The 27,814-nt window shown below is 38.9% G+C and overlaps 1 protein-coding gene across 2 annotated transcripts in view; it reads right to left on the bottom strand.

The window, feature by feature from the left end:
• Tank (TRAF family member associated NFKB activator) overlaps nucleotides 1-27,814 on the bottom strand; it is a 61,014-nt gene that overhangs the window by 25,000 nt on the left and 8,200 nt on the right. The window contains exons 2-4 of one of the 2 annotated variants that reach the window (XM_032903377.1): nucleotides 15,593-15,740; nucleotides 1,988-2,096; nucleotides 263-381 (exon numbers count right to left, since the gene is read on the bottom strand). In XM_032903377.1, coding sequence (XP_032759268.1) covers nucleotides 263-381; nucleotides 1,988-2,096; nucleotides 15,593-15,691 — 327 coding nt within the window. In that variant the 5' untranslated portion in view covers nucleotides 15,692-15,740. Of the gene's footprint in view, nucleotides 1-262; nucleotides 382-1,987; nucleotides 2,100-15,592; nucleotides 15,741-27,814 lie in introns of both variants that reach the window. The other variant, XM_032903378.1, reaches the window with a different exon arrangement.

The following is a 27,814-nucleotide window of genomic DNA, read 5'->3' as shown; positions in this document are numbered from 1 at the left end:
TGGAGCATACATAAAATTAATTTAAAAAATCTCTCTAAAAATATATCAGTGGTGAGTCATTGCCTCAGGAAGAAGAAATGAAATATATTGTATATCAGCATTTAAATGTTAGTTTATGCAGAAGCAATGTTAGGGGTGAAAAAAATATTGCCTGCCTTCTTCCCATGTTCAACCCACTCAAACTGTGCAAGCATATAAACTAAATAATCTATAACTCTGTGAAGCCTGATCCCTTAAAGAGGAGACTGACAGCACTTCCTACCTTTGATTGCTTATCTCTCAGTGTTCCTAGTTTCACTTTATCATGTGGTTCATCAAGGGTCAAATTATTCTTCCTTCTGTCACTGTCTTCAAGCAAAGGTACATAGTCACAAGTGTTATCTGCAAGACAAAACACTTGCACATCAGTAGAAAGTCCTGGAAAAATAATTATAATAAAAATGAAGACAGGCATGGTGGCATAAGCCTTTAATCCCAATACTCTGGGAAGCAGAGGGAGGCAGATCTCTGTGAGTTTGAGCCCAGGCTGCTCTACATAGTAAGTTCCAGGATAGCCAGGAATACGTAGTGAGACTTTAATCTCAAAAAACAAAACAAAACAATAACAACAAAACAACCAACCAAACAAACAAACAAAAACACAATCTCAGTAATTTCAAAAAAATATATTGTAAACTCTAGTTTTATAGTAATTTGTGCAATATTTACCTCGGCAAGTTGCCCATTTATTGAGTGTTTTTCTTCCCACTAAACACTTATTTTCCCATAAGTAAAATATATAGAATTCAGAAAAGTAGAATTATGTTTCTGGCATTTTACTTTATTGACAGTTGGACCTTAGAGCTTTGCTTTGAAGGGAGGGGTAGTGTGAGGAATGGACTAGCCAAGTGCTCCCTTCCTAGGGATGGACTAGCTAAGTGCTCCCCTCCTAGGCCAATTAAGCTTTTATATGTCAGTTTAAGACAATTACTTAAAAAAACTCCATGCTTATAGAAATAACATAATGTAGTAATGACAAAAAGTATGAAGAAAAAAAAAAACAACAACCGAAAAGCAGCCCTGGAGGTTAAAGCTGGTGATTATCTATTGACTGTGGGTCCAGGGATCCAAGGCGCTTTTGTGGACTGGGAGGATATGAGGCACACATCTGGTGCATACACAGATGCAGGCAAAACACCCATACATAAAATAAAATAAAAACTTTAAAAACTATTTTAAAAATCCTATAATTTTCATCACTCATGAATTATTCTTATTAGCACTGTAGTTTATATTTTGTTTTTCTTTTCTACATGTAAATTCAAGCGAGAATGTTTTTCTGTACACATGAAATGACTTTAATTTGTTTTTATATCTTGTTTTATTTTGCTGCACATCATGAACATGACTGTTGGTAGGTTAACAATCATCACTGATTTTCTTGGCTATTTAGTTGTTCACTGTAACTTAGCTTTTGGACATTGTACCTTTTTGGATTATTTACTGGTTTGTTCAAAGGACATTTAAAGGGAGAGATGGCCAGGGCAAGGAACGTGGGAAGTGCTCAGAGCTTCTGCACCCTTCCTGGGCTCAGGACATGCTCAACACTCTGGAGCTTGGGTGCTTGTTTTGATTTCTGACCTCTAGCAGTCGACTGTGATGTACAATGTATGCACACCTTCTAGAACTTACACCAACTGTCTCAGGACAAATTCTTACGGCTTCTATTTTCAACTCAAAGGCACACACCTTTTACAAAGCTTTTTCCGTATTCATTGCCAAAGTACTTTCAAGGAACTTTTAGTAACCCAGGATTCCAGCCTACAGAATATCTGAATGTCCACTTCCTCATTTCCTACAAGTTTCAATTAAACAAGCATCATAGTGTACAGCCACACTATGACTCTTACAGCAGAACTAACAAAAAACAAACAGGATAAAAAAAGAGAAATTCAAATGTTATCTTCTCTGAAAAGTTTCCAGAAACACATAAAAAGAAAAGAAGTACCTCGACTAGAATCCACAAGACGAAGCTGTGACTTTAGCCTGTCAATGAGAGTTTGTTGAAATGACAGCTGTTCCTGTTGCTCGCGTATTCTTTGTTCATAGTTCTCAGTCTGCTGACAAAAAAACCCAACCAGTTAGCCTGATACTCACTGACAGATGCGTTTACTGTCTATTAATAAGCACAGGAGCTGCCAGTCCCACCCAGGTAACTGAGAAATCTATTCACGCGTTACTGACTCCATTACAGTATCAGTGACTTAAAACTATTAGAGTAATATACAACTTCAAAAATTATCTTATTTAAAGAAATTCTAGTCAAGAGTTTGACACTGTTTTCTTGATCTTTCAGTAAAGAGAAAAATTAGAATTTGAAATTTAATACTTAAAAATAAGAAAAATGCACAAATACAAACCAGTCTCAAAACAGAATTTCATGTCTTAAATAAACACTGAAATTAATTTTTAGAGTACAAAACCACGGAGTAAATAACTGTAAATAGAGATTATGAAAGCCAAAGGGAAAAAATATAAATTCTAAAACTTTTGTGGCCAGATATGAGAATGCCGGGGTTAATTTTTATGATATAAAAACACTATGGGGATGTCAAGAGGTGCTTGCTGAAGGAGCCTGACATAGCTGTCTCCTGAGAGGCTCTGCCAGAGCATGACAAATACAGAGGCAGATGCTAGCAATCAACTATTGAACTGAGAACAGGGTCCCCAATGGAGGAGTTAGAGAAAGGACTGAGGTAGCTAAGGGGGTTTACAACCCCATAGGAGGAACAACAATATCAACCAACCAGACACCCCAGAGCTCCCACCAATGGAGCGACCCATGGCTCCATTTGAATATGTAGCAGAGGATGGCCTTGTTGGGCATAAATGGGAGGAGAGGCCCTTGGTCCTGTGAAGGCTCAATGCCCCAGTGTGGGGGAATGCCAGGGCAGGGAGGCAGGAGGGAGTGGGTGTGTGGGGGAGCATCCTCATAGAGGCAGGGGTGGGAGGATGGGATAGGGGGTTTCCAGAGGGGAAACCAGGAAGGGTTATAATACTTGAAATATAAATAAAGAAAATATCCAATAAAAAATTGAAAAAACCCACTATTTATAGATTTTAAGAGGGATAATCCCCTCATACTTTTATTCGACTGATCTTACTACTTTATTATAATGGCGGTGAAAACTAAACAATGAAAATGACATATGATATTAGGAATACAGACATACAGATGTGCCAACCTTCAAGAAAAATCTCAACGTGTCACATCACAATTACCTAATGAGTACATTCTTAGGAGCTGCATTAAGAAAGCATACACAGGGGCTGGAGAGATGGCTCAGCCGTTAAAGGCTAGGCTCACAACCAAAAATATAAGAAAGCATACACAGAATGAAAGTCTTTGACACTTTCTACAAATGACTAAATGTAAATTTCTCAAAATATGAAAAGGGTTCTAATAATTATAGCAACATTTGGTATATACTAGATGTTTGAACTTTTTAATTGACTAAATCAAAAAGTTCACAATTAATGAAGTTGTAGTATTTTAGGTCCCAAGTAAGCCTAAAGTTCTTTATAAATCAAAGATTTGTTCCTTATGCCTCAAATATAAATGCAAGAAGTTAAAAAAAAAACCACTTCACTATATTTACTCAAACAAAAGATGCACTTTTATATGCAGGACTCTTGTGACTGAGAAAGTGGGTAGTAAGCTGAGAGGCATGGCTTTGTGTGTTTCCTGGGAGCAGTCTTACACAACTTCACATTCCCCACAGAACTTCACAAACGATGTTAAATATATGCTGATTATTATAAGCAGAAGAAAGAATCAAGAATGAATCTCAGCGGGGTTGGGGATTTAGTTGGTAGAGCGCTTGCCTAGCAAGCGCAAGGCCCTGAGTTCAGTCCCCAGCTCCGGAAAAAAAAAAAAAAGAAAAAAAAAAAAAAGAATGAATCTTAACTTAGAGGACTCAAGCCATAGATATGGAACCCTAGATACCAAACAAGTCTGATATGGAGCCACGTTTCTCTTGTTCTGTAGACTTCGGCACCTGAGCTGCTGGAATGAGTGGGGACACTGACAAGATGCCAATGTAGTAGCTAGTTCATAGTTAAGTGTCTGGGTGCCCATGCTCTCTGAGGTGGGAGGATCAGCAATACACCATGGTCTGCCCCGTGTACTTTATGCATTTACAACATATTTATCTCAAAGAACTCAAAATTCTTTATAACATAAATAAGTAATTTTAGTTATAACCCATTTTTTCACTATATCTGGATAGGTGCATACATCCTTGAGCAAGTAACCAGGTTTTTTTTTTTTTTTTTTTTTTTTTTTTTTTTTTTTAAACCTAGCAAATTAGCGATAGGCTAAGAATAAATGTCTAAATTATTCAACTCTCAGACCACTCTTCATCTATTATGCGCACTCCCCCACTTCAGTGAAGAAACCAAAACACCATGTATGCTCACTTGGAACCAACTCAGAACACTTCTGCCAGTTAATTTTCATCTTCTTCTCTCCAGCCTAAAAACACACTTCAGCACATCTGTCTATATCGTATTATAATAAATAATGCTGAAATGCATTAAATAGCTGGGAAAGTTAATATATCAGGGGCCATTTCACATAAAAGTCTTGAGATGTTTCTTAAGTCAGATGATAATGTATTATAAAGCCAAGGCAAAAACCTTTTTACATAAAAATCAATATGTTGAAAATGTAGCTGGGCAAACAGTGGCCCATGTTTTTCTGGATTTTCGTGGATTTATGGATTCTCATCTGTCTACATGTCTGACCAGCAGTTATTGTAATCTCTAGTGTCACAAAGTGTCTGGCATACACTGAGATGTTCAGTAGTAATCAAATAACACGCTAATTAAGTTGTTAATGAAATATCTAAGAAATTGATGTGTCTTCAAAAATGACCTGAAGGAATAGAAGGATGAATGGCCTTGCTTTAGATGCTTGATACTAAGCTAGACACATTTACTTTTCTTTTTAAATCAAAAGACTATGTTCACTGCAAATAAACAAATAGCATACAATATTTTTTAAAAAAATCAGAAAATTGATGCACAGTCACATTATTTTAAAAGCTACAATTACAAAGCAAGTGCATTCCAGTACTATCAAAGACCCCACAAACAGAAAACTCACTAACAACCACATTGAAAATGTACAACAGTAATGTCTTGTCAACACTTCTGTACAGAGCACAGACATGACAGCTAAAACAGACAGAAGAGAAGATGCTTTTGACAGCCAGTGTGTGTGAATGATTCTTTGAGTCAGATGGCAGCAACAAGTTACCAACTAGGAGATCTGCATGACAACTAACCATCCATCTGTATCAGACACCATCTGGCCAAGATGACTCTGGCTTCTGTGTACTTGACACTCCTCCTATTCCAAAGACTAGCCAAACAAGTGGTCTCAGAACCTAAGAAGTAAACAGGTATGCAGGTACTCGTGTCCTAAGGGTTGTGCGTTCTTTCTTAGTGCTCATCAGCAAAACTGCATGCTGGAGATCAAATATATAACAATACATACCATCGATTTATCAACAAGGGTCATCGAGACATACTACAGTTTATCACGAATAAAGTAAAAGCCTCATCCTAAGATTTATTCTGAAGCTGGAGAGCTGGACCAGCAGTTGAGAGTAAATGCCGCTCTTACAGAGGACTGGGGTTAGGTCCCCAGGAAGTTCACAGCCATCTGTACTGTGAGTTCCAGGGGCTCCAATGCCCTCTTCTGGTCTCTGTAGGCATCAGGCATGCACTTGGTGCACAGGCACATATTCAGGCTGAATATTCATATACATGAAATAAAAATAAACTAAAAAGTATTCTTTTATTAGAGCAAATTTTCAGTCCATTCTCTTCAAAGCAAAGATACCATATTTCCAAATTTTGGACATACAGCTGTTCAAGTTTTCATGAGTTTCATAAATATTAACATAGAGTTCTGTTAATTGAAATTTTTCTTGTTACAGACATTGGATGCTCTAATTTTTCATATTTCCTAAGATGTTTACTTCCTATATTAGAAGAAAACTTCAAATGTCCTTAAATCATCAAATATTCATCTCATCTTCAAGAATTAATCCCAACATTCTGAAAAATAGCTTTCTTCCAGTGATTTTTATTAGGGGATTTAATAAGTGTTAAGTGGATAAAACATACTCTCAATTTAAAAACATTCAAAACTGCTCCAACAGTAGTAGATATGAGACCTTTATTGGAGGTTCTGCTTGCATGAAAATGCTCTCAATAGGGAGCGCCATGATTCATGGAAGAAAATAAATATTATTCACACCAGATAAACAGTAGTTTGGACACAATCTATTTTTAATATCCACCATAAAACTTTGGTAAACTAAGTTATTAATTTTACTTTCTTTTTAAAATGTCCAAGATCATATATCTGGACCTACATGTAGCTCTTTCTTCAACCATTCTTTATGTATTATTTTAACAAGTTCCCCACCTACCACCAACCAGATACTAGGACTGAACTAGGATACACTGAGCTGGGAACATCAGGTTATCCACTTGTAGTACTGCTAGTGCTGTCATCCACTTCTCAGCAGAGCAAATGGTAATGCAGGGGTAGGGTGAGGGGAAGGAGCACTCCTTCCAGGAGTCACAGCAAACATTCCACTCAATTGAACCTCAGACTTCCTTGGGGCCACTTTGGACTTCTGATGCCCTTAAGCAAATAGGCTAAAAAAGGAGTAAAGGTGTTAGGCAGGGGGCTTGATCCACTTACAACATGAGGAAATTGGATTGCTTCTCCACAACGGAGAAAGATTATGTCTGCAGTACAGGACATCCTTTAGGGTGTCTCTTGGTGCTACCATGTCCTGTGATTAAAATCAATGGGAAAGTACAACAGCCTCTTCAGCAATGAACGTATGGGTCACTCCTTCAGGAAAAGAGCCAAGAACTGCTGAGGTGCTTGCCAAGGGGAGGAAATACAGAATGGGAAGTAGAGGAAGGTAGTTATAAATACCAGCTAAGGCCAGGTGACTGGTTGTAAAAATGAGGATTCTAGATGATACTAGTGCTTCTGTCATATTTTGAGAAAATTCATTGTACAGACATTTATATTTTTTACTCGATTTCTGTATTGTTATGCAATATCAATTAAGAGAATGACAATGGTTATCACATTTATGTTTGAGATACTCAAAGAATGTCCCTTGAGAAACATGGCTACCTAGTCTAATTTATAAAATACTGTAGGATATTTGATTACACTGTATACCCCAAGATTGTGTTATTTACTGAAAAAACCTTTTCTAGTTGTGGTGTGGCTCAGCCTTAGCAGACACCTTTAATCCCAAACAATGAAGATAAAGTTAGTTTGTAGGAGGAAGCATCCATGTTTGAAAGTGATGTCTAATTGAGTGGTAGACAAAGTGAGTCGGGGAAAGATTTGACAGAATAGGATACGCCCAACTCGCACAAGAAAAGGGAAGCAACATAAGAGAGAGCAGTGTAGAGAGAAAAAGAAGAGAGGCAGTTTTAGTGGGAGAGTTTTACAGAGACAGGTTGAAGAAAGAACAAGATAGACGCAGACAGAAGGAGACAGAGAATGAGAAGGATCCAAAAGATCAGAACAGATTGTTAAAGCGGAGCAAGTCAGGAGAAGCCCAGAGACGCCAGATTGAATCTGTCGGCTTGGAGAGGAGTTTGAACCAGAACAGCTGAGTTGAACCAGCCAGCCAGGGATCAGGAAGAACTAGGAAGGGGTGAGCTTATTCAGCAGTAAGTCTTAGAGGCTGAAAACATTCTGGATCTAGATAGACTATATGGAGCCTAGAAGCTATAGGACTAGGGCATATAGGACTAGGTCTAGGTTAGAGATAGAGGCAATACTTTTACAATAAGGCATTTGTGGCTGGTTGTTTGGGGGATAGTTATGTCATGTTGCATTAATTATAACCTGGTTAAATATATAATGTTTGAGATTATACATGTTTGGGCATAAATATGATCTGGTTATTATTTTCATTTGGAAATTAATCATGACATAAGGAGGTCTGATTGTGTCAGGTTGACAAGAAGTGGACTAGTGATTGTAACTTGACTACACTGGAATCAACCAACCCCAGACATGGAAGGGTGTAACTGTGTGATTTTTCCTTAATTTGAAGTGGGAAGATCCACTTCTTTTTATTTTCTTTTATAATTTTTTGGGGGGTAGGTATTTATTTATTTAATGTATGAGCATACAATATCAATGTCCTCAGACACAGCAGAACAGAGCATCAGATCCCATTACAGACGGTTGTGAGCCACCATGTGATTGCTGGGAATTGAACTCTGGACCTCTGGAAGAGCAGTCAGTGCTCTTAACCACTGAGCCATCTCTCTAGCCTGGAAGATCCACTTCTAATCTGGATATCTGAGGTGGGAAGACACATTTAAACAGATCTCTAAATCTGGACCACACCTTCTGCTGGACGCCTATATAAGGACACGGATGAACAAGGCTTTTGCTCTTTGCTTTCTTGTTCGCTCTGGCCTCGCTATCAAGTCCATTCCTTCACTGGCATTAGAACCTACTTATTCAGGTTTCTAGTGTACACTGAAGGCCAGATGAGGCCGCTTGCTTCATGGACTGAACAACTTACTAGATTCTTGGACCTTCGGTTTATAGGTAGTCATTGTTGTATCAGCTGGACTAGAGTTTGTAAGACATTCCGTGTATTTATCCTGTAAGTTTTGTTACTCTAGAAAACCCAGACCAAAACATTTTATAATTCAATTTGGTAACCCTCCCCCCTTTAAGAACTTGGCTTCTATAAGAAATAGAAATAAGCCTAGTATGGTGGTGCACAGACTTTGATCCTAGCACTGGGAAGGCAGTGGCAGGCAAATTTCTGAGTTCAAGATCAGTCTGGTCTAGTGAGTTCCAGGACAGCCAGGGCTACATAGTGAGACCTTGTTTTAAAAATAAATACACAAGTAAAAATAATCTTTACTGGATGATCAAAAATGGCAAATATAACATCCTGGTATATATTAACCTTTTTGCAAATGTTAGATCTCTTAAATAACAAGTATCTACATAGTACTTAGAATTGCGGGAGCTGTACCATTGAAGTCTCCACTAGGGTAATTGAGTTTGGGTCACCGTAGAGTGCTCTACAAGGGCAATGTTTTGTGGAACAGTCAGGATAAAAAAGTCCACTCAGACCCCAAACTGATAAAATGACCAATGTATAACTTTAGCCTGGGAGAATCAAGGGCATGTCATCCAAACCAGGAGATCTGTAGACAGAAAAATGGGTGCAAGGTTATCTAGAGCTTTGAGGGTCCAACTTCCACCACACGGTGTATAAGAGATAAGACATGGACATCAAAGAAGATTGTCATGCCTCATAAGTTCATATTTGCTCTGCTAGGTTTTAGATTCCATCAGAACCTGTTATCCCTTTCTTCTTCCCCACTGATCCCTTCTAGAATGGCAGTCTATCCTATACTTGTCTTATCGTTGATTTTTAAAGTCTTTTTATTTTATGTGTGAAGGTGTTTTGATTGCCCTCTAGTATGTGTATGTGTATGGTGACCATGAGGGCCAGAAGAGGCCATCAGATCACCTGCAACTGGAGAGACAGAGGCTGTGGGCTGCTACGTGCGTGCTGGGAAGCTAACTCCCGCCCTCTGGAAGAGCAGCAAGTGTTCTTAACTTCTAAGCTACCTCTCCAGCTCCTCCTCATTGTATTTTTTTTTGGAGCTGGGGACCGAACCCAGGGCCTTGCGCGTGCTAGGCAAGCACTCTACCACTGAGCTAAATCCCCAACCCCCTCATTGTATTTTTTAAGCATATAACTTGTTTGTTTTCTTTTTTTTTTTTTTTTTTTCCCGGAGCTGGGGACCGAACCCAGGGCCTTGCGCTTGCTAGGCAAGCGCTCTACCACTGAGCTAAATCCCCAACCCCCCACTTGTTTGTTTTCTTAAGGCTCAACAACTGGTAAAAATGTTACAGGATGAACTACACCTTGAGTCTAACTGTACCGACTGAGCTACTTAAGCAAGACTCTGTACCTAAGACTTTTAAAGCTGGGTGCTGCACAACTCTGAGCATGGGTGCTGCATCTGCACCATGAAGAACCAGCAGCAGCTGGCCAGTTCAGCCAGGATCCAGTGCTGTGAGTGGGTCCACCCTGTTATCTACGTCATCTACTGGCTGCTTGAGTGTGTGGAGCATTTCCAGTGATGTGGGAGAATATCACTGCACATGAAGATGAAGTCTGAAGCATGTCTGTGGTTGAAGATGGTGGTGACCCCTGGCACCCTCTGAGGGATTGCTGAGCAACTCCAAGGACCTTCCCGTACCCATGGGGGCTCTGAGGGGAGACTCAGTGGTAGAGAAGGAGTCTGCAGAGCCTGCAGTCTCTCTTGAACAACTGAAAAATGGCAGATCCTACGGGAAGATGCTTTTTAAAAGTGGATATATGAAACTGGAAGGAGCAGAGCCTCTCACAGGGGAGAATGGCAAAAGACAGGCGGGGCGATGGAAGCAACACAGGAACATGGCCTCAGACAAAGAACATGGCAGTAGTGGATATGGACAGCTCTGGCGATGACTGTGGCCCATGCTACCACCAAAGGCCACGTGGATGCCCTTGGTCTCTGCTGCCTACTGAAGCCATGTTGATGCCTGCCTGTGTGGCCTGTGTGCCATCGAGGGACATGATGGTGTCTGTGGTCTGTGCTGTGGTCAAGAACCATGGGCCATTAGAATGCATCAAGTCTTTGCAGTTTGGAAGATTTATTATATACATGAATTTGGAGGTATGGAGAGCAGGGGCAGAATGACAGGTTTTGAATGTTTGCAAAATTCATGTTAAAAAGTGAGGACAAATAGTGTTTATTCCTCATGGAGGATGCAGTAGATAGAAGCTACCTTCAAAATGGACACTGGCCCTACCAAGACATTTAGAGATGTCTGAAAGTTTTAACAAAACATTTTTGAGGATTAAAATGTGAGAGAAAATGTACAGATCCTTTTGATTATAAGGCACAGGAGATTGTTTTATGGCTCAGAACTGACAACGTCTATAGAAGGAGTAAGACGCAAAGCAGAGACCACCAGCAATTACTTTATTTAATACCAGTAGCTTCAACAGAAAAAAAATACAGTGACATATTTATCTATTCTACAAAGAGAATATATTGAGGAATAAGAGAAAAAGAAGTAGAGCATTAAATAATGAGGTTATTGTCACCTTAAGTGAAAGCACTTTCTTCTTGGTTATAAAGCTTTTAGTGCTATTAAACACAGGCACACTTAACACTTAACAAAAATACTTTAAGCTGTATGTTAATTTTTATCTTATGTGTATGAGGGTTTGCCTGTGGGTATGTTTGTGTATCACATGTGTGCCTGGAACCTGAAGAGGTCAGAAAGGAGGTCAGATCCCCTGAAACTGGAAGCATAGAAAGTTGTAAATTGCTATGTGGGCTCTGGGAATTGAACCTAGGTCACCTGAAGAGCAATAAATGTTCTTAACTGCTGAGCTATCGCTCCAGCCCCCATGAAAGTACTTTTAACATTTATATTTTGAAACAGGGTCTTTAGCTTGTCTCAAACATACTATGAAGCCAAGGATAACCTGAAACTCATCTTCTGGCCTCTACCTCCTGAGTGCTGGGATCACAGGCATGTACTACCCCACTCTGTTTATGAAGAGCTAGAGACTGAGCCCAGGGCCCTGAGTATGACAGCCAGTGAACTATTCTACCACCTGCAGCCCAGAGAGATACTCTGTACAAAGTAGCACCATATTACAGTGTTTCTTTGCTTCAGATGAATTGGTATTGTCTATGACAAATGATTACTTACTTAGTATACTAATTGTCAGAAAGCGCTGCAGAGTATCTGTGATTAAAAAAGACCAAAACCAAATTTTATCTTATCTGTGGCCTTTACTTTAGCTTCACTGGTTACTCGCTCCTTAGCAAATTGGATGGCTTTAAATAACATGCATCAGTCACCTTTCCTATCAGTATATATATATAGAAAACAACGTATGGAATGGCACCTGAGCAATTCTTGAATTAAGAAGATTGTTCCTTTCTATGCAAGCCTGTGAATTTTTCTTTAATCAACACTGAGGGAAAAAAAAGATAAACTTTATCTTACATATTTCTTTTCAACAAAGAGGTTAATATCTTTTGATTATATAATGAAAAGACTCCTAGGAAAAGGAGTAGAGGTCCACTGTAGGACATTTTCTATAGCCCAATATTTATGTTTTATAAATTTACAAAATTCAAATGTTTTATTTTATTACTGACTCTTCTCTTGGAATTAGCGAAGTTGGACTTGGTAATTTATTGAATAAATGGCAACATATGAAAATCTCCAAAATGCTAAAACATACATTTTGGCAACACCCTTGTCTGAGAAACCTAGCAGCAGACTGACACTTGGCACACTAAGTCAGAGGGAAATGATCTACATAACGACGTTCCACCTCAAGGACCTGGGACTGTGCTATTTCTTAAGACTTAAGGTTTGTTCTGTCCCCATATATTTTTCTGGCCACACTTCCTTACCATTGTTCTCCCTGGTGATCTGTTAAAACAAAACATTGTATTTGCTTAACATGGCTTAGTGGTTGTGAAAAGAAAATTATACAGATTTAAGGTTTAAAATATAAAATTAAAAGAATAAGTTTCAAAATCCAGACAGGGCGGGGCCCGCCCTACAGCCAGGACTGACGGGCCACTAAGATACAGAAGGACACCTCTCCCAGCTTACTCGGAGTCACACCTTAACCAGGTGTCTTTCAAACCCTGATAAGCCCCTAGCTTCTAAAATCCTGTACGCCCCAGTCAGCACGTACTCTTCTGCTGTGTTGTCTGTTTGAATGAGCCAATCACTTATAGCCGTGCCAAAAATTAGCCAATTGTGTATAACCGCGCCAAACCCCCTAGCTTTCCCTATATAAACCCCTGACTTTTGAGCTTCGGGGTCGACACCTCTGTCTCCTGCGTGGGGTACGTGTCGGCCCGGAGATCCCCATAATAGATCTCCGTAATAAACCTCGCCTTTGCTTATTACATCCAAAATGGTCTCTCTGTGTCTGGGGTCCGCGATTTCCTGAGACTTAAATAAGGGTGTCTCTCAGGCTGGGATCTTTCAGTTGGGGGCTCGTCCGGGATCGGTGTTTCCTGGGGCGCGCCATCCTGAGACTCGAGCTGGGGTCTTTCAGTTGTATAGTAACTTTGTATACATTTGCCTCTAATAAAATCTCAGCACTAGGGACTCTCTGCATCCCTTAGCTTCTTGCACTCTCTTTGGGTTCCCTTGCCCCTTGGCTGAAAACTCACACTGTAGATTTTTACATCTTGTTTCATGGACTGAACTCTGCTATCTGCAGCAAGGCATATTTACCAGAAAATGTCACCGGCAAAGTTAAGTTGCAAGACAATTATATCACTATCTCTCTTCAAAACTATCTGATATTTTGGCCGTTCTTTCATATTCACATAGCTTCTCTAAACCCCACTAGTCTGATGATCACTGCAGGAAGTGCTCTGCTTCCTTAACCCATTCTAGCCAGTAGCTTTGAAGACTTGAGAAGCATTAACAGTGTCTTACTCACTTTAGTGTCTTCAAACCCCATCAAACGTCCAATAACACTGACTCCCAGTAAATGGGCCAAAGACATTTATCAGGCAATATTGCATTTAAAATAAAAGGACAGAGTTTTCTCTATCCATTCTTGAACACTTGAGAAACATTAACTCAAATTCCCATTTTCTTCTTTGAGATGTGAGCAAAGGCTTCTTCCGTGGCAGAAAAGGGATTAAACTCGGAGGTAGGAAAATTCTGGTTTCTGTCTTAATCTAAAAACATCTAAACACTCTTCTTCCCTAGTTCCAAGCTACCCTAGAACACAAATAGAACTGTCAAGTCTTTTAAGGATCCTAACTGTAAAGTAGGAAGAATAAAACCTGGGTGCTTTTTTATTTTTTCTCATTTAAATAATCCTTAAAGTCCCTGCCATATCATGCTCCCATTCCTCCTAGCTACCTAAAATGAGAAGATTTAAAGTCTTTAGTTTACTCAACAACAGAATATTCTTTTACAAACCAAGAGGAGATTCACAAAAAATAAAGCAGCTTCTGTAGAATTCATGGAGGTATATACATAATAATAGCCATATCATCTACAAAGGAAGAAATTGTATTTGTTCAAAGAACAAAGGCTTTCACGGCTATCTTCTTTTTTACTTCTAATTTCATGGAATAACATTTTTTCTTCACATCTATGTGTGATATGTGTGCATGTATGTTCATGTGTGTGGGCACATGTGCAAGTGTATGCCTATAGAGGCTGCCTGAGGTTGATGCTGACAGTTTCTTCTATCACTTTCCACCTTACTCATTGAGGCAGGATCTCTCATTTGAGCCTTAGAGGCTGCCAATGTGGCTCGTATGATCATGTGGTTTGTTCTGAAGATTCCCCATCTCTCCCTTTCAAGTGCTGGAATTACATGCAGATCAATATGTCCCCAACACTTACATGGGTACTGGGAAATAAGATCTGGCCCTCATGCTTTCATGGCAAGCTCTTTAAACAACTGAGCTATCTCTCCAGCTCCTTGAGAAAATTTTTAACCACAGAAAACAATGTAAGATCCTCTCTTTCCAACTGTCAGTGGAGGAATAAGCTAATATTCCTCCCAGTAGATTTCGGCTGTTATTTTCATAAAAGCCTACTTGCAAAATTGGTCCTTTGATATTACTTGGGGAAACGGCCTTTAAAACCATTCCTAAGTGGTAAGACTGTAACTGCTGTATCAGCTTTCTTAGACAGTATAATAAAACTTAAAGTGGATCTGCTTTCCTGAGTTTGGACTTTTGGCTGACAGTATCTATGAGGCCAGCTCCGAATTCAAATATCACAACAAAACCCAAAAAACTGTGAATCTTTAGTGGAATTCCTTATGCTTCCCACACATGTGAAAAAACTTGTGAAGCTGGAGGGAAAGTACACAGGAAGACTTGAGCACAGATTTCTCTAGACTCCTTTTCCCATGAATGCTCTGGTTATGAACTCCTGGCACATCACTGTAAGAACTTACCATGTTCCACTCTATTTTAGCTGTTGTAAAGAATGGAAGATGACAACAAATTTAATTCCAGGATACATTAAGACTTGACTCATCCTGTTATCCAAACAACAATTAAAAGAAAGAAAGAAACAAAAAAAAAAAAAAAAAACAAAGAATGCAAAACTGAGGGGTAGTGATAAATTTCTCAGCCATGAAATGACCTTTATAGTAATTTCTTTCTTACATGAAAGTAAATAGTGATATTTAAAAGCTACATAGGGAGAAGCAATGTTCTATCTACTTAAACATAATCATTTAAAATGAACCCAGCGAATAAACCTTTCCCATATGACACAAAATGTTTTTTAAAAGGTAACAAAAATCTCAACGTTCAGTCATTACTACGCTCTTCAGTTCTAATAATTATAGTTTTCCAAATGGTTTTCAACCACCTAATACTCTCAGTTCTTAGCCTCAATTTACCAGAATAATACCCAATTTTCAAATGGCAAACCACACACCTTCTGCTGCAGCTCTCTTACTGCTGAATCTCTATCCATGCATGCCTGTCGGAAGGCTTCATATGCTCTATTGAGTTGCTCGCCAATGTTTTTATCCATTCCTCTTTGTCCTGTAGCATCACTATAAAGGATGGTACGAATGCCAGCTCTGGAAAATATCAGAACATCTTAGATAGTTATTAAAGTTACATACATTTTTAAAACTGCTTCCTGAAAAGAGCCCTATAAACACAGTACCAGGTGATATGAAGGTTTATAAAAACAAAAATTTTCACCTGAAATCATGACATGAAATATAAAATTTACAATGCTAAGTAAAACAGTCTTCACTAATCTACTATTCCAGTTCCTAAAAATGCTGTTTTGGAGGTAGGTAGGAACCTGTAAATGCCATCTATTAATGGGGAAATATTAAAGATCATTTAATCATTAACACTTTAGTATAGAAATGTACAGCGTGATTAGTAATGTGAGAAGGGACTTCTCTTTACTAAATGGACAGTTACTCCTACTTAGAAGGCGAATTCTTGCTACACTAAATTAGAGCAAAACTAAATAGATAATAAATGTTTGTGGATGGAATTCACACTGTTGTTATCACAGAGCAATTAAAAAGTGTGAACATGCTCTTATTTTAGAACAAAATCTAGGGAGAGCTGCTGTTGGATTGTACATTTAAAAAAAGGAAAGAAAACTCACATCCCTTCAGTCTCAACTCCACTACCTATTAGGTTCCTGACTTCCCTGCTGCTTCTGAATTACACATGATTTTCCCAGACGAGGTAATTTGGTTTTATCATCTCAGTTTGCCTAACATCTCTAATACATTCCTTGGCACTGTGCAGAGAGCTCCTTAATGATTCTGACTCTTCCTGGGTAGTTAAAAAAAAACATACAACCCAGACCATATATATATATTATATATATAAAGATTTTATATATATATATATATATAAAACACAGTAGAAACACAATTCTCTATTGGTTTTCAAGGGTAACAAATTGTTTCGTTGGGGGAAATTTTTATAAATCTCAACTAAAATTTTAAAATACTTTATGTGTATCTGTATCCATGTGTTCATACACCTGTATCATAACACATATGTAGAGGTCAGAGGACAACTTTTGGGACTCTGTTTTCCTTTTTCACTATGTGAATTCTGATCATTAAATATTTTAATCATTATATTGAAATATAATTCACATAAAATAAAATCTCACATTTTCACACACATACATACATATACTTCTATGTGGCAGAAGGGTACAATTTTGTGAACATCTTTTTCCCTGACAGAAACACTGAACCTGTTTAAAGCTGATGTCAATTCCTTACATCATCTATCTCCTAGCAAGTAATTGGTCAGTTTAAATGAATTTGTCTCTTTGTAACCAGATATTGAGATATATATATATATATATATATATATATATATATATATATATATATATCAAATGATAAAGACTGGGGATATAGGTTGGTGGTACAGTGCTAATCTAACATATCCAGGACACTAGTTAAATCCATAATTATAATAAAATGAATAAATAAATGGAACCTTACAACATAAGGCCTTAATGTGTGGCTTCTTTCACATAAGCTATTGTTTCTGAGGTTCATCCATGCTGTAGCACATACCAATGATTTGCTTTTATATGGCTGCATATATGACAAATGTTGTTTGTTCATTGAATGGTAACATTGGATCTGTTCCTCATTGCTGGGTACTCGGATTCTTTCTGCTTTTAGGCTACTATGAATAAAGCCTCTGTGAACATTTGTGTCACGTTAACATTTTTTCATTTATTATTTATGTATTCAGGTATTTTGCCTACATGTATATCTCTATACCATATGCATACCCAGTGCCCAGAAAAGGGCATGAATTCCTTGGAACTGTAAGTGCAAATACTTTGTAAGCCAGTATATGGGTACTGGGAATAGAACCCAGGTTCTCTGTAAGCATAGTCAGTGCTCTTAGTTACAGAGTCATCTCTCCAGCCCTCTGTGCAGGGGATTTCTGGGTCAAATGGTAATTCTATCTTTTACTTTTGTGGGGACTGCCAAACTGCTTCCATAAGGGCTGTGCAATTTTCCACTAGCAATGCACAAAGGTTCCAATCTGTATACATCTTCATCAACACTTCTTGTAGCCCATGTACAAAAGCACAGTTTTAGGACATCTATGAACCACAACAATGACCAGCATGGCAATAATGGCACTTGTACTAACATATTACATACTAACAAACTAACTAACAGCCATCTAAGTGAACTTATGGCCCATTTAACAGTAGTAGTACTAGAAACTTACCCAGTTTTCCTGGACTAGTGAAGTCATGGATCTTAGAAGAGACCCTACTACCACCACAAGCATAATTTCAAACTACATTCTAAATGTTATCTTTATACCCACAAATAAGTGTAGGTACTAACCACACCACAAAAAGCTCCTTTAACAGCAAATGGAGGCCATCACAGAAAACCGCAATGGATACAGTAACATATGGTCGGGGACCCCGGGCGGACATATCTAATCGCATCTCCTGCATCCAAGTCTCAATAACGTCTTGAAAGACTGGGAAGAAGAACTTTAAGAGTCAGATGATCAGGAAGTCTGCTGTGAGACTGTGACTCTTAGAAATGGCTGCCTCAACCAAGACCTAAACAATGACAGCATCAATAGACAATAGACAAAAGGGTAATAACTCACAAAAGCTGGAGACCTGGGGCACACTGCAAACCTAAAGGCAAGCTCAATAGGCTGGAAGGTGTCCCTTCCAGGTGGTTTAGCTGGTCCCTTCTTCAGATTACTTTCTTGGCTGGTCCCTGCTCCTACACTGCTGGGCTTGTCTGAGCCTTCTTTGAAGCTTGGTTAGTCTGAAAGTGACGCTAAGCAGCCTACTTTTTGTTTGTTTCTTCACTAATTTACTTATTCCCTTTACAGCCCAATACCAGTTCCCCGTCTCCTCCCAGTACATCATCACACAGATCTTTTCCCTATTCCCTCCTCCTCTTCTCCTAAAAGGGGGAGCCCCTCTCCCACACTGGGTATCACCAACCCTGGCACATCAAGTCACTGCAGGACTTACGCACATCCTTTTCAGAGGAGGCCAGACAAGGTTAGGGGACCCAGATTCAGGGACAGCCCCTTCTCCAGTTGTTGGGGGACCTGCATGAAGACCAAGCTTCACATCTGCTACATATGTGCAGGGAGCCTAGGTCCAGTCCATTCTTGCTCTTTGATTGGTGGTTCAGTGTGATGGTTTGGATATGCCTGGCCCAGGGAGTGGCACTATTAGGAGGTGTGGCCTTGTTGGAGGTAGTGTGTCAATGTGGGCATGGGTTTGAAGACCCTCATCCTAGCTGCTGGGAAACCAGTCTTCTCGTTTGCCTTTGGAACAAGATGTTGAACTCAGCTCCTCCTGCACCAAGCCTGCCTGGATGATAATGGACTGAACCTCTGAACCTGTAAGCCAGCCCCAATTAAATGTTGTTCTGATAAGAGTTGCCTTGTTCATGGTGTCTGTTCATAGCAGTAAAACCCTAAGACATTCAGTCTCTAGGAGCCCCTAGGTGTCCAGGTTAGTTGACTTTGTTGGTCTTCCTGTGGAATCCCTGTCCTTTGGTCCCTCAATCCTTCCCCCAACTCTTCCTCAAGACTCTCTAAGCTCCATCTGTGTGACAGCAACAACCCAAACAACCCAATTAAAACGGGGATAGGGCCAACCAGAAATCTCAGCAGACAAATCCCTGATGGTCAGGAAGCACCTAAAGAAGTGGTCAATGTCCTTAGTCATCAGGGAAGTGCAAGTCAAAATGACTCTGAGGTTCCACCTCACACCCATCAGAATGGCTAAGATCAAAAACTCAAGAAGCAGCACATGCTTGTGAAGATGTGGAGTAAGGGGAACACTCCTCCATTGCTGGGGAGTGTGCAATCAATTTGAAGTTTCTCAGTCTACTGTTTGTATGCTCTTGGAACGAGAGAGAGACTAGAGAATCTGGACAGTTTCAAGGACTTCTTGTCATAGGGAGTTTCCTTGCAGGATAGACTGTATGATCTTAGAAATCCTGTTGTTCCACTGAACTGAGAACGGGGCACCCAACAGAGAAGTTAGAGAAAGGACTGGAGTAGCTGTCTGCTACCTCATAAGTAGTTTGCAAACCCATAAGAAGAACAATAACATCAACCAACTAGACCCCCCAGGGACTAAACCACCATCCCACGAGAACACAGGGATGGACCCATGGCTCCAGTCGCATGTGTACCAGAGGATGGCCCTGTCTGGCATCGATGGGAGGAGAGGACCTTGGTCCTGTGAAGGCTGGATGCCACAGTGTAGGGCAATGTTAGGGTGGGGAGGTGGGAGGGAGTGGGTAGGTGGGTGAGGGAGCACCCTCATAGAAGCAGGGGAAGACGGGAATGGGATAGCAGGTTTCTGGAGGGGAAACCAGGAAAGGGGATAACATTTAAAAATGTAAATAAAAGAAAAAAAAAAAGAAATCCTGTTGTTTCCTCTCCTTGTACATAATTTGTGCTAAGTGACCTGTTGCTCTCCTTTTCTTGTATATCCTATGTCTTAACAAGTCCCTTCCAAGATTAACCTCAAAGGGAAACAGCTACATCACAGTTATTTAACACTAAGTGGTCAACTCTGAAATCATAAACATATAAACTACAAAAATACTTAGTAGTTTTATGTTTGCACTCATGCACACACACGGTTGGGGGGATGATGATGATGATGATGATGATGATGATGATGATGATAATAGAAGCCATCAATTTAGGAGAAAGTGAAGGGAGGAACATGGGAAAGACATGGGAATGATTGAAAATTGGAAAGAAGGTAAGGGTTAGGATATAACTGTATTTTATTTAAAATATACTTTTAAAAATGGACGGGACATTAGCCTGGGTGTGAAGCAGTATCAAATTTTGGATTGCTTTTCCCTTCCCTTGTGTTTAATGAAAACAAAACATTCTTCCATGTGGATTTTTTGGCTGTTTATCTTGGTCAAATTGGAAATAATTTCCACTCAAAGCCTTTGCCTATTTTCTACAAACCTTATTTTCCTTTATACACTAATGCAAAACAGTGGAACAGCCAACAACCAAAGTGATCGCTGTGTATGGCTTACATCCTGGTGCTTTAATAGCAGTCTGGGTTTTTCAGGCATACGCGGCAAGAACACTGAGCTCTGCCCTATGTCTGGGGCTTTTGCTCCTGTTTTCTCTTCTCTTCTGGAGAAGAACAAAGACTGTTTATGAGAGGAATGATATCAGGGGAAATTCACTGATACTAAAAGCTCCTTTCTTTTTACCAACAGTGGTTTTTGGCACATGACATTTTTAACCTGAATGAGTTTCAATTTAGTAATAGTTTTCTTTTGCTACTTGCAAATTCTTTTGGTGCCTTATCTAAGGAACCATGGCCTAATCCAAGAACATACACATTTTCAACTGTTTCCTTAGAAGTGCTTTATAGTTTAGTATTTACATTTGGACACACACACACACACACACACACACACACACACACACACATTAGTTTTATATATGATTTGAGACAGGATCCAGATTCATTTTTATTGTGAGGATATTTAGGTGTCCTGACAGTATTTATTGAAAAGTATTTTCCTGATAAGTAATACCCTTAGCTACCTTGTTGAAAATCAGTTGCCTATATGTCAGTATTTTGTTTAAGATGATGACAGAGGTTGAACCCAGGGACTTATACATGGTAAGCACATGTTCTACCACTGACCCCTAGTCCCACACTGCCATTTTAAACATAGAGGTACAAAGAATACTTCAATAATGCTATCAAATAATCCAATATCCTACCATTTTAAGACATCAAATAAACCAAATCCTATCTTTTTTTTTTTTTTTTTTTTGAGCTGGGGACCGAACCAGGGCCTTGCACTTGCTAGGCAAGCGCTCTACCACTGAGCTAAATCCCCAACCCCAAATCCTATCATTTTTAAGATACTAAATAACATTTCTAAGTAACTTATCAGGCTTAACAACAATTTCCAGGTTTTAATTACAAGGATATTAGTGGTAATTACTTTTGAAGAATTGAAGAAATAATAATTCTTCACTTGCTCCACTTAGGAATTTAGTTCTCATTGACCTCTGATGGATGAAAAAGTACTATTTTGATACTTTATTTAAATACTTTCCCATTCAAAAGTATTTAAGGATATGCACTTGAAGCCGCTCCTACACTCAGACATTCTTTTTCACTTTTCCTATGTTTGCTCTGTTTGGGGAAAAAAAATACTGAACACTATTTACAAAACATAAATAAGGAGGCAAGAAAAGCATACTAGTGTGGATGTTAGAAGTCATCTCACCTCAAAAAGCTGGACACACAGCAATTTGTTAATGTAAACCACACTTTTGTTTTAAACTCCAGGACACCAGACCGTGAACTGAGACTCTATCTGGCTTAAGGTTTTGTCCCATTACTGGCTAATCCTCATATTGACCACTAAACGTTCAGTGACCCGAGTTACTTTCTCATGAGTATAACGACGATGCTTGGACAACATTTCTAAGTAACATACTTTACAGTTCTTCACTCTGTAGATGAAAAAAAGTCTATTCCGTTAAAAAGGTATATCCTTATTTTTACAAACCTAAATGCTGTATTAAAATTACCTTCATCGTATGGAAATAAATCGTGGGGGTATTTTCAACCCTTTAGGTCCTCGAATGAGACCCAAGATCATTAAGAGGAACTGCTAAGTAAATCACACACGATGCACACCACTCCCTGAAATAAGAATATAGCTAGGAATTAAGTTTTCCTTGATACAAATAAATGCTACACGTAATTGAATCAGGAAGAGAAATGTGTGTTAGATTAGTGACACTGGCCAGAGGAAAAGGAAAGTCTCTGGGGTAGCTACATGTCAATTACATTTTGGGTGCTTTTCTGAAAAAAAAAAAAAATTGTCACTCTCCAGGAAAATATTTTTTATTTGGAGTAAGCATGCTTCTCTTCACTTACAAGTTCTTCTAATTTTAGCGGGTACTGAAGAAGGGACTATACTGTGGACATTGACAAGTGGACATAACTACCAAACACACTGTCTTTTGTATTGTTTCGACTTCCGGCTAGGTGGGATATGTGTAGGTAAGGCTCTCAGAAGAGGTGGGACAAGAATGAAGACGCTCTGGTCACTGACATTGGTAAGTGCTTAGATAATGTCTGGATACACTATAGTTCAATCCTTTTATGGAAAAGAAGCCATTTATCTTGGTTAGCCACTGTTCTGTAGGTTTCTAAAAGAGAAGAGATTCGCTATATCCAATTCAGTAAAATATTTAAGACAGGGCCAGTCTGAACACATTGTATATGATGCTTTTTTTCCCTCAGGAGACAAAATAGTCATGGGGTTTACCTTTTTGCCCCATTGAACCTTATAATTTAGTGAGGCAGACATATAAGAAAAAACTAACCAGCCCAAAAATTTAATTATAAATGTTAGATAAAAGGTATGAACATATTTTGATTGGGATTTGGCTAGAAAAAATATTTGCAAGGTTTTATCCAGTGGGGACTTTTATGAATTTTTGTGTTAGAATTGAAGAATTTATTGCCAAAGAAGCAAGCAAGATAAAAGTTCAAATAAAAATATTCAATTGGAAAAAAAAATGTGAAAACTTCACATAGGATATGACAAAATGAGTCCTAAAAGATGAGAAGGACTTCAGAAGAACAGGATTAAAGAAAGAGTTCAGTTCATTCAGAAATGGCAGTGGCACTAAGAGGCTATATTTGGTGACTGGCATATTCTCTTTATGAACGTCTAGTGCAGTGTTGAGAGTGGAGGATTCTAGATATGACAGTCAAGTCATCATGTATGAGTGTGCTGCACAATCCCTTGGGTACCTATTCATAAAGCCGATGTGTAAAGTGGCACTTCTGGGACCGTAGAGTGCGTTCACTGCACAAACTTCAACATACTCGTTAAGAGCAGACTGTAGCAAACATTAAATGTCACTGAAAAACTTAAGCTTTAGCCTGTTTAACTAAAGGTTTAATGAGGGTTTCAAGCAGGGTGCAGACACATTCTTACAAAGTAGACTTAGTTTCTCAAGTTCATAGTTCCAAGAGGACACACAAAGGGAACCGGCTGCGTACAGCCTGTTCTCTGTGTCAACTCTATGTAATGAGTCCAAGAACAAGGCCACTGTTGATGTTAAAGTGGTATGCTCCCTTCAAGGATCGGTCCTTGACAACTGGTGCTCTTCAGAAGGCAGTGGAACCTTCACCCAATGGTACCTTGGTGAGTGTGGGCCTTGAAATCTGACAGTCTGACCCACTGCCTGCCCTCTCTTTGCTTCCTGATTGGACGAGTGTGTCCAGGGGTCTCACACTTCTGCCAGCAGCCCTAACTCTATCTGTCTTAAACTCTAAGTCAAAATAAGCCATTGCCCTCTTTAGTTGCCTCTTGTCAAACATTTTGGCGATACTGACAAGAAAAGTAACTAATGCAGCTAGTATGCGGTTTATCACTCAGGTCTGATACGATGCTACACATCTGCACCTCCAGCTTAAAAGGATGAGGCAGGAGGACTGTCACAACTTTGAAGCAGCTTGAGCTATACAGTTAAGTTCCAGACCTGCCTGGACTATATAGTAATACCCCATTTCCAAAAAGCAAGCAAGCAAACAGAGTAAACAAAAAAATACAGTTTATTATACGAAACATAATTAGAGGCCACAGCCCTTAGGGACATTTCTGAGGTATCTTCAGCAGCGTCTATGTGTCTCCCAGACATTACATGAAGCTACATGATTATGGTCTTCATTCTTGTAAGATGGCTAAAGAATTGATTTTGTAAGTCATGGAAATACCCTTGCACTCTGATTTAGAATTACCACCAAAGCTCATGTAAAGAACTGAGTCTTTAGACTGAAGAAAAGTTATCTATAAAAACAAAACAAAATCCCAATTATACGTTTTAAAAAAAAGGAAGAAGGTAAGACTAGACGCCAGCATGGAGTACAGGCTAGGTGAGGAAACAATGTGAGGATATTCTTTAGAAACTATTGCTACATTCTGCATGAAAGTGGGCACACTTAGTAAAACCAGAGAAAGTAAAAGACGAGTGGATTCAAGAGTTATTTCAAAGGTGAATTTGACAGAAGTTTTGATGGCCAACTTGATATGCATTAACAGATAAGAAAGCAGAACTTGAGTCCTCGTGGTTCTAAACTAGTCTGGTAAGAGGTGCTAGGACCTCAACACAGAGCATAAAATGATTCTGCTGCAGATTTTCCAGAATATTAACAGAACAGTAGTGAAAGACACAGGGTAAGAGACACACATTTGGTGGACATGGGTAGGGTGGTTGAGAATACACTGAATTAAACTTTGAACAAGCATGCTAAAAAAGATAATTAATAGGAACAGCCAATAAATTGATAATTTATTAGAACTAAAGGCTAAACTTTTTTTCTCACTGCTTATATTCCTGGCATCTGTTTTGAATGTTCTGACACTAGTACACCTTTCAACAGTAATATTCAAATATTCTCACCAAGAAAAGTACAGGAAAAATCATTTTTGAAAAGAGAAAAGACAGAGAATCGGGACTTATTATTATATCACTTTGTATCACTAACATTTAATATTTTTTCCTCTCCCAAAATATATAGGCTCCTTTATTTATCTATAAATGCTAAAAGGAAAATTAGGAAATGCATAAACTTGTAACGTAACCCTATCACTTTCTAAAAGAGATTATTAATGCTGTAGGTAGCAGTGCAGTCTATCACCCTTTGCATAGCTAAACAGCAGGAAAGAGAGATCTCTGGAAGGTGCTGGACTTCTTTTTATGTGAGTGTATGTGCATGTGCATGTGCATGTGGCCCTGTGCAGGCTGGAGGAAGGTACTGGGTGCCCTGTTTGATTGTTCTCTACCATATTCCCCCGACACTGTACTTGATATTCACGGTTTCAGCCAGTAAGCATAGCAATCCTCCTGAAGAAAAGCATGCTCAGCCAGCCTAGGCCTCTTAAATGGGTTCTGGGGACCTAGAGCAGGGCCATGTAACAAGCCTCTTACTCACAGAACTGTCTCTTTAGCCTTGAATGCATGTCTTTTAAAAATCTCTTTTCAAAGCTGCCAAATGTATGGCAATGAAGTATGACTAATAATTTTTTTTCAAGAGAAGTAGTTTGTATCATCTTAAGTACTTAATATGAAAACTTTGAAAAATATTTTTGAGTAATCTTTAAAAAGATCCTCCAAACACAAGAGAATAATATAAGAAATGCCATAGGCTGTAAAAGATTAATAAAGGGAAACTCTGTTTCTAAACTAGTACTTAAAATCTTAGTACTTAAAATCTTAATCAACAGATTAGCCTCCCATCCAGCATCCTGAGTCACTGCATCAGAACAAAAGGAAGGAGGACTAGGAAGGGAGAAAGCTCTTCTTTCTATAAAGAGAGTGAAATTTCAGGATACAGCTTTTCACAAAAGGCCCATTTTTTTTCTTAAATCACAAGTTTAAAACTGCTGAGCAGCATTTAGCCTTGAGAATATTACATCAATAAATAGGAAGAAGCAAAGGCCTTGTAATTATAAAGCCATAACCTGCATGCTCTTAACCACTGGCATAGCTCCTCAAACCTCAGTGTTAATTTCCCTGAGGACATCTAGAGGCTGTTGGGCAAATGGTTGCAAGTCACAACTTGTTTTATTAGAAGTAATTGTGAGAACGCCAATGAAAAAGTAAATAAGGTTTCAGAGCTCTCCAAATCTCTATTTCCACTTATTCCCAAGATGTTTGGGGTGTGACTTTAAACGTATAATGTACATTTAAATCTAGATGCAATGTTTTTATACTGTGCAGCTTCCTCTCATTACAACTGCTGAATATTCCTGATAAGTCCCACCTACCCCGACCTTTGGGTAGCCTGGCAAGCTTTCAGTTCTCCATCTAAGCCACAGTTGTCCAATTTTCACCCTTTCTTTAAGGTCATGCCAGTTTCTCTTAAACATGAACATTCAGACCTAATAAACTTTAGTATTATTTCTGTGCCGTCCTACTGTAGGGAAGGAAGAGTTGGTCTTGCATATCATTCTATTTATCTCTAAAAACCTAAATGAAAACCTAAATGGTATAAGACTGAGTACAGACAATTTTCATAAAACATACTGTCTCTAACAGAATTTGTAAGTTTAGATATCTGTATATAGGCCGTTCCATGAACCTCATCATCAGCCCATTTTAAAATGTTTAGGATGTGGTTATAACAGAGCCTCCTTCCGGTAAATACAGTGGGATCATCAAGCAACAAACATCAGCAAATCGTATACAAGGATTCTTAGACAATAATTCAGTCGGTGTAAGGGAAATGCCACACATTTTAAATCACTGCCAGGGTTATGTTATAGGTGGACTATGTAAAACACAGCTCCTCCATACACGATGTAGTCTTTTTGAAATGTTCCTGAAGGTGGAAACAAAAGCAGTAGCTGCTAATGTAGGCTTTCACTCTCTCTCTCTGGGTTTCAAGACAGACTTTCTCTGTGCAACCCTTGCTATCCTGGAACTCACTCTGTAGAGTAAACTGGTCTTAAACTCACAGAGATCTATTAGCCTCTGCCTCCCAAGTACTGAGATTAAAGGTGTACACCACTACCATCCAGCTATAGAAGACTTTCTCTTTAAAAAAACAGTAAGTATTTTGATGCTTTGGCTGATGGCCAGAACAACACTATTTTATTTGAATTCCATTACTGTTCAGAATATAAACCAACATTTTCATTATAACGGCATTATTGTGGAGAAAGCTGAATATGACATCAGTCCTTCTTTGATCAAGCAACAATGACCCTTTTTACTTGATGTTTCTCCTATCAATACATAATCATTCCAAATCCTACTGAAATTTCAAACTGTCTATAGATAATTAAAGACATGACCCAATGGCATGCCTTCAAAAATCCTATGGGCCAGGGCAACTTAAGTTCTTTGTTTGATTTGCATCCCAACAATGAAGGAAGTAAAAAGCAGACAAGACATGTCAGGCTGTACAAGTGGTTTCCTGTTCCTCATAGAACACTGTAAGGACTAGCATGGAGTCAGACATATATTTGCTTTATATAAACCACCTGCCTTGCAAGCTTTCTGTTGCAGGAGCACATATTCTGGTGCTTTGGAGAAAAGAAAACCCAACTTCAAA

This window comes from Rattus rattus, chromosome 5, assembly GCF_011064425.1.
Source record: "Rattus rattus isolate New Zealand chromosome 5, Rrattus_CSIRO_v1, whole genome shotgun sequence".
NCBI classification, from domain to species: Eukaryota; Metazoa; Chordata; class Mammalia; order Rodentia; family Muridae; genus Rattus; species Rattus rattus.
Note: the sequence above shows the minus strand (reverse complement) of the source record. Positions and strands in the feature narration are given on the sequence as shown.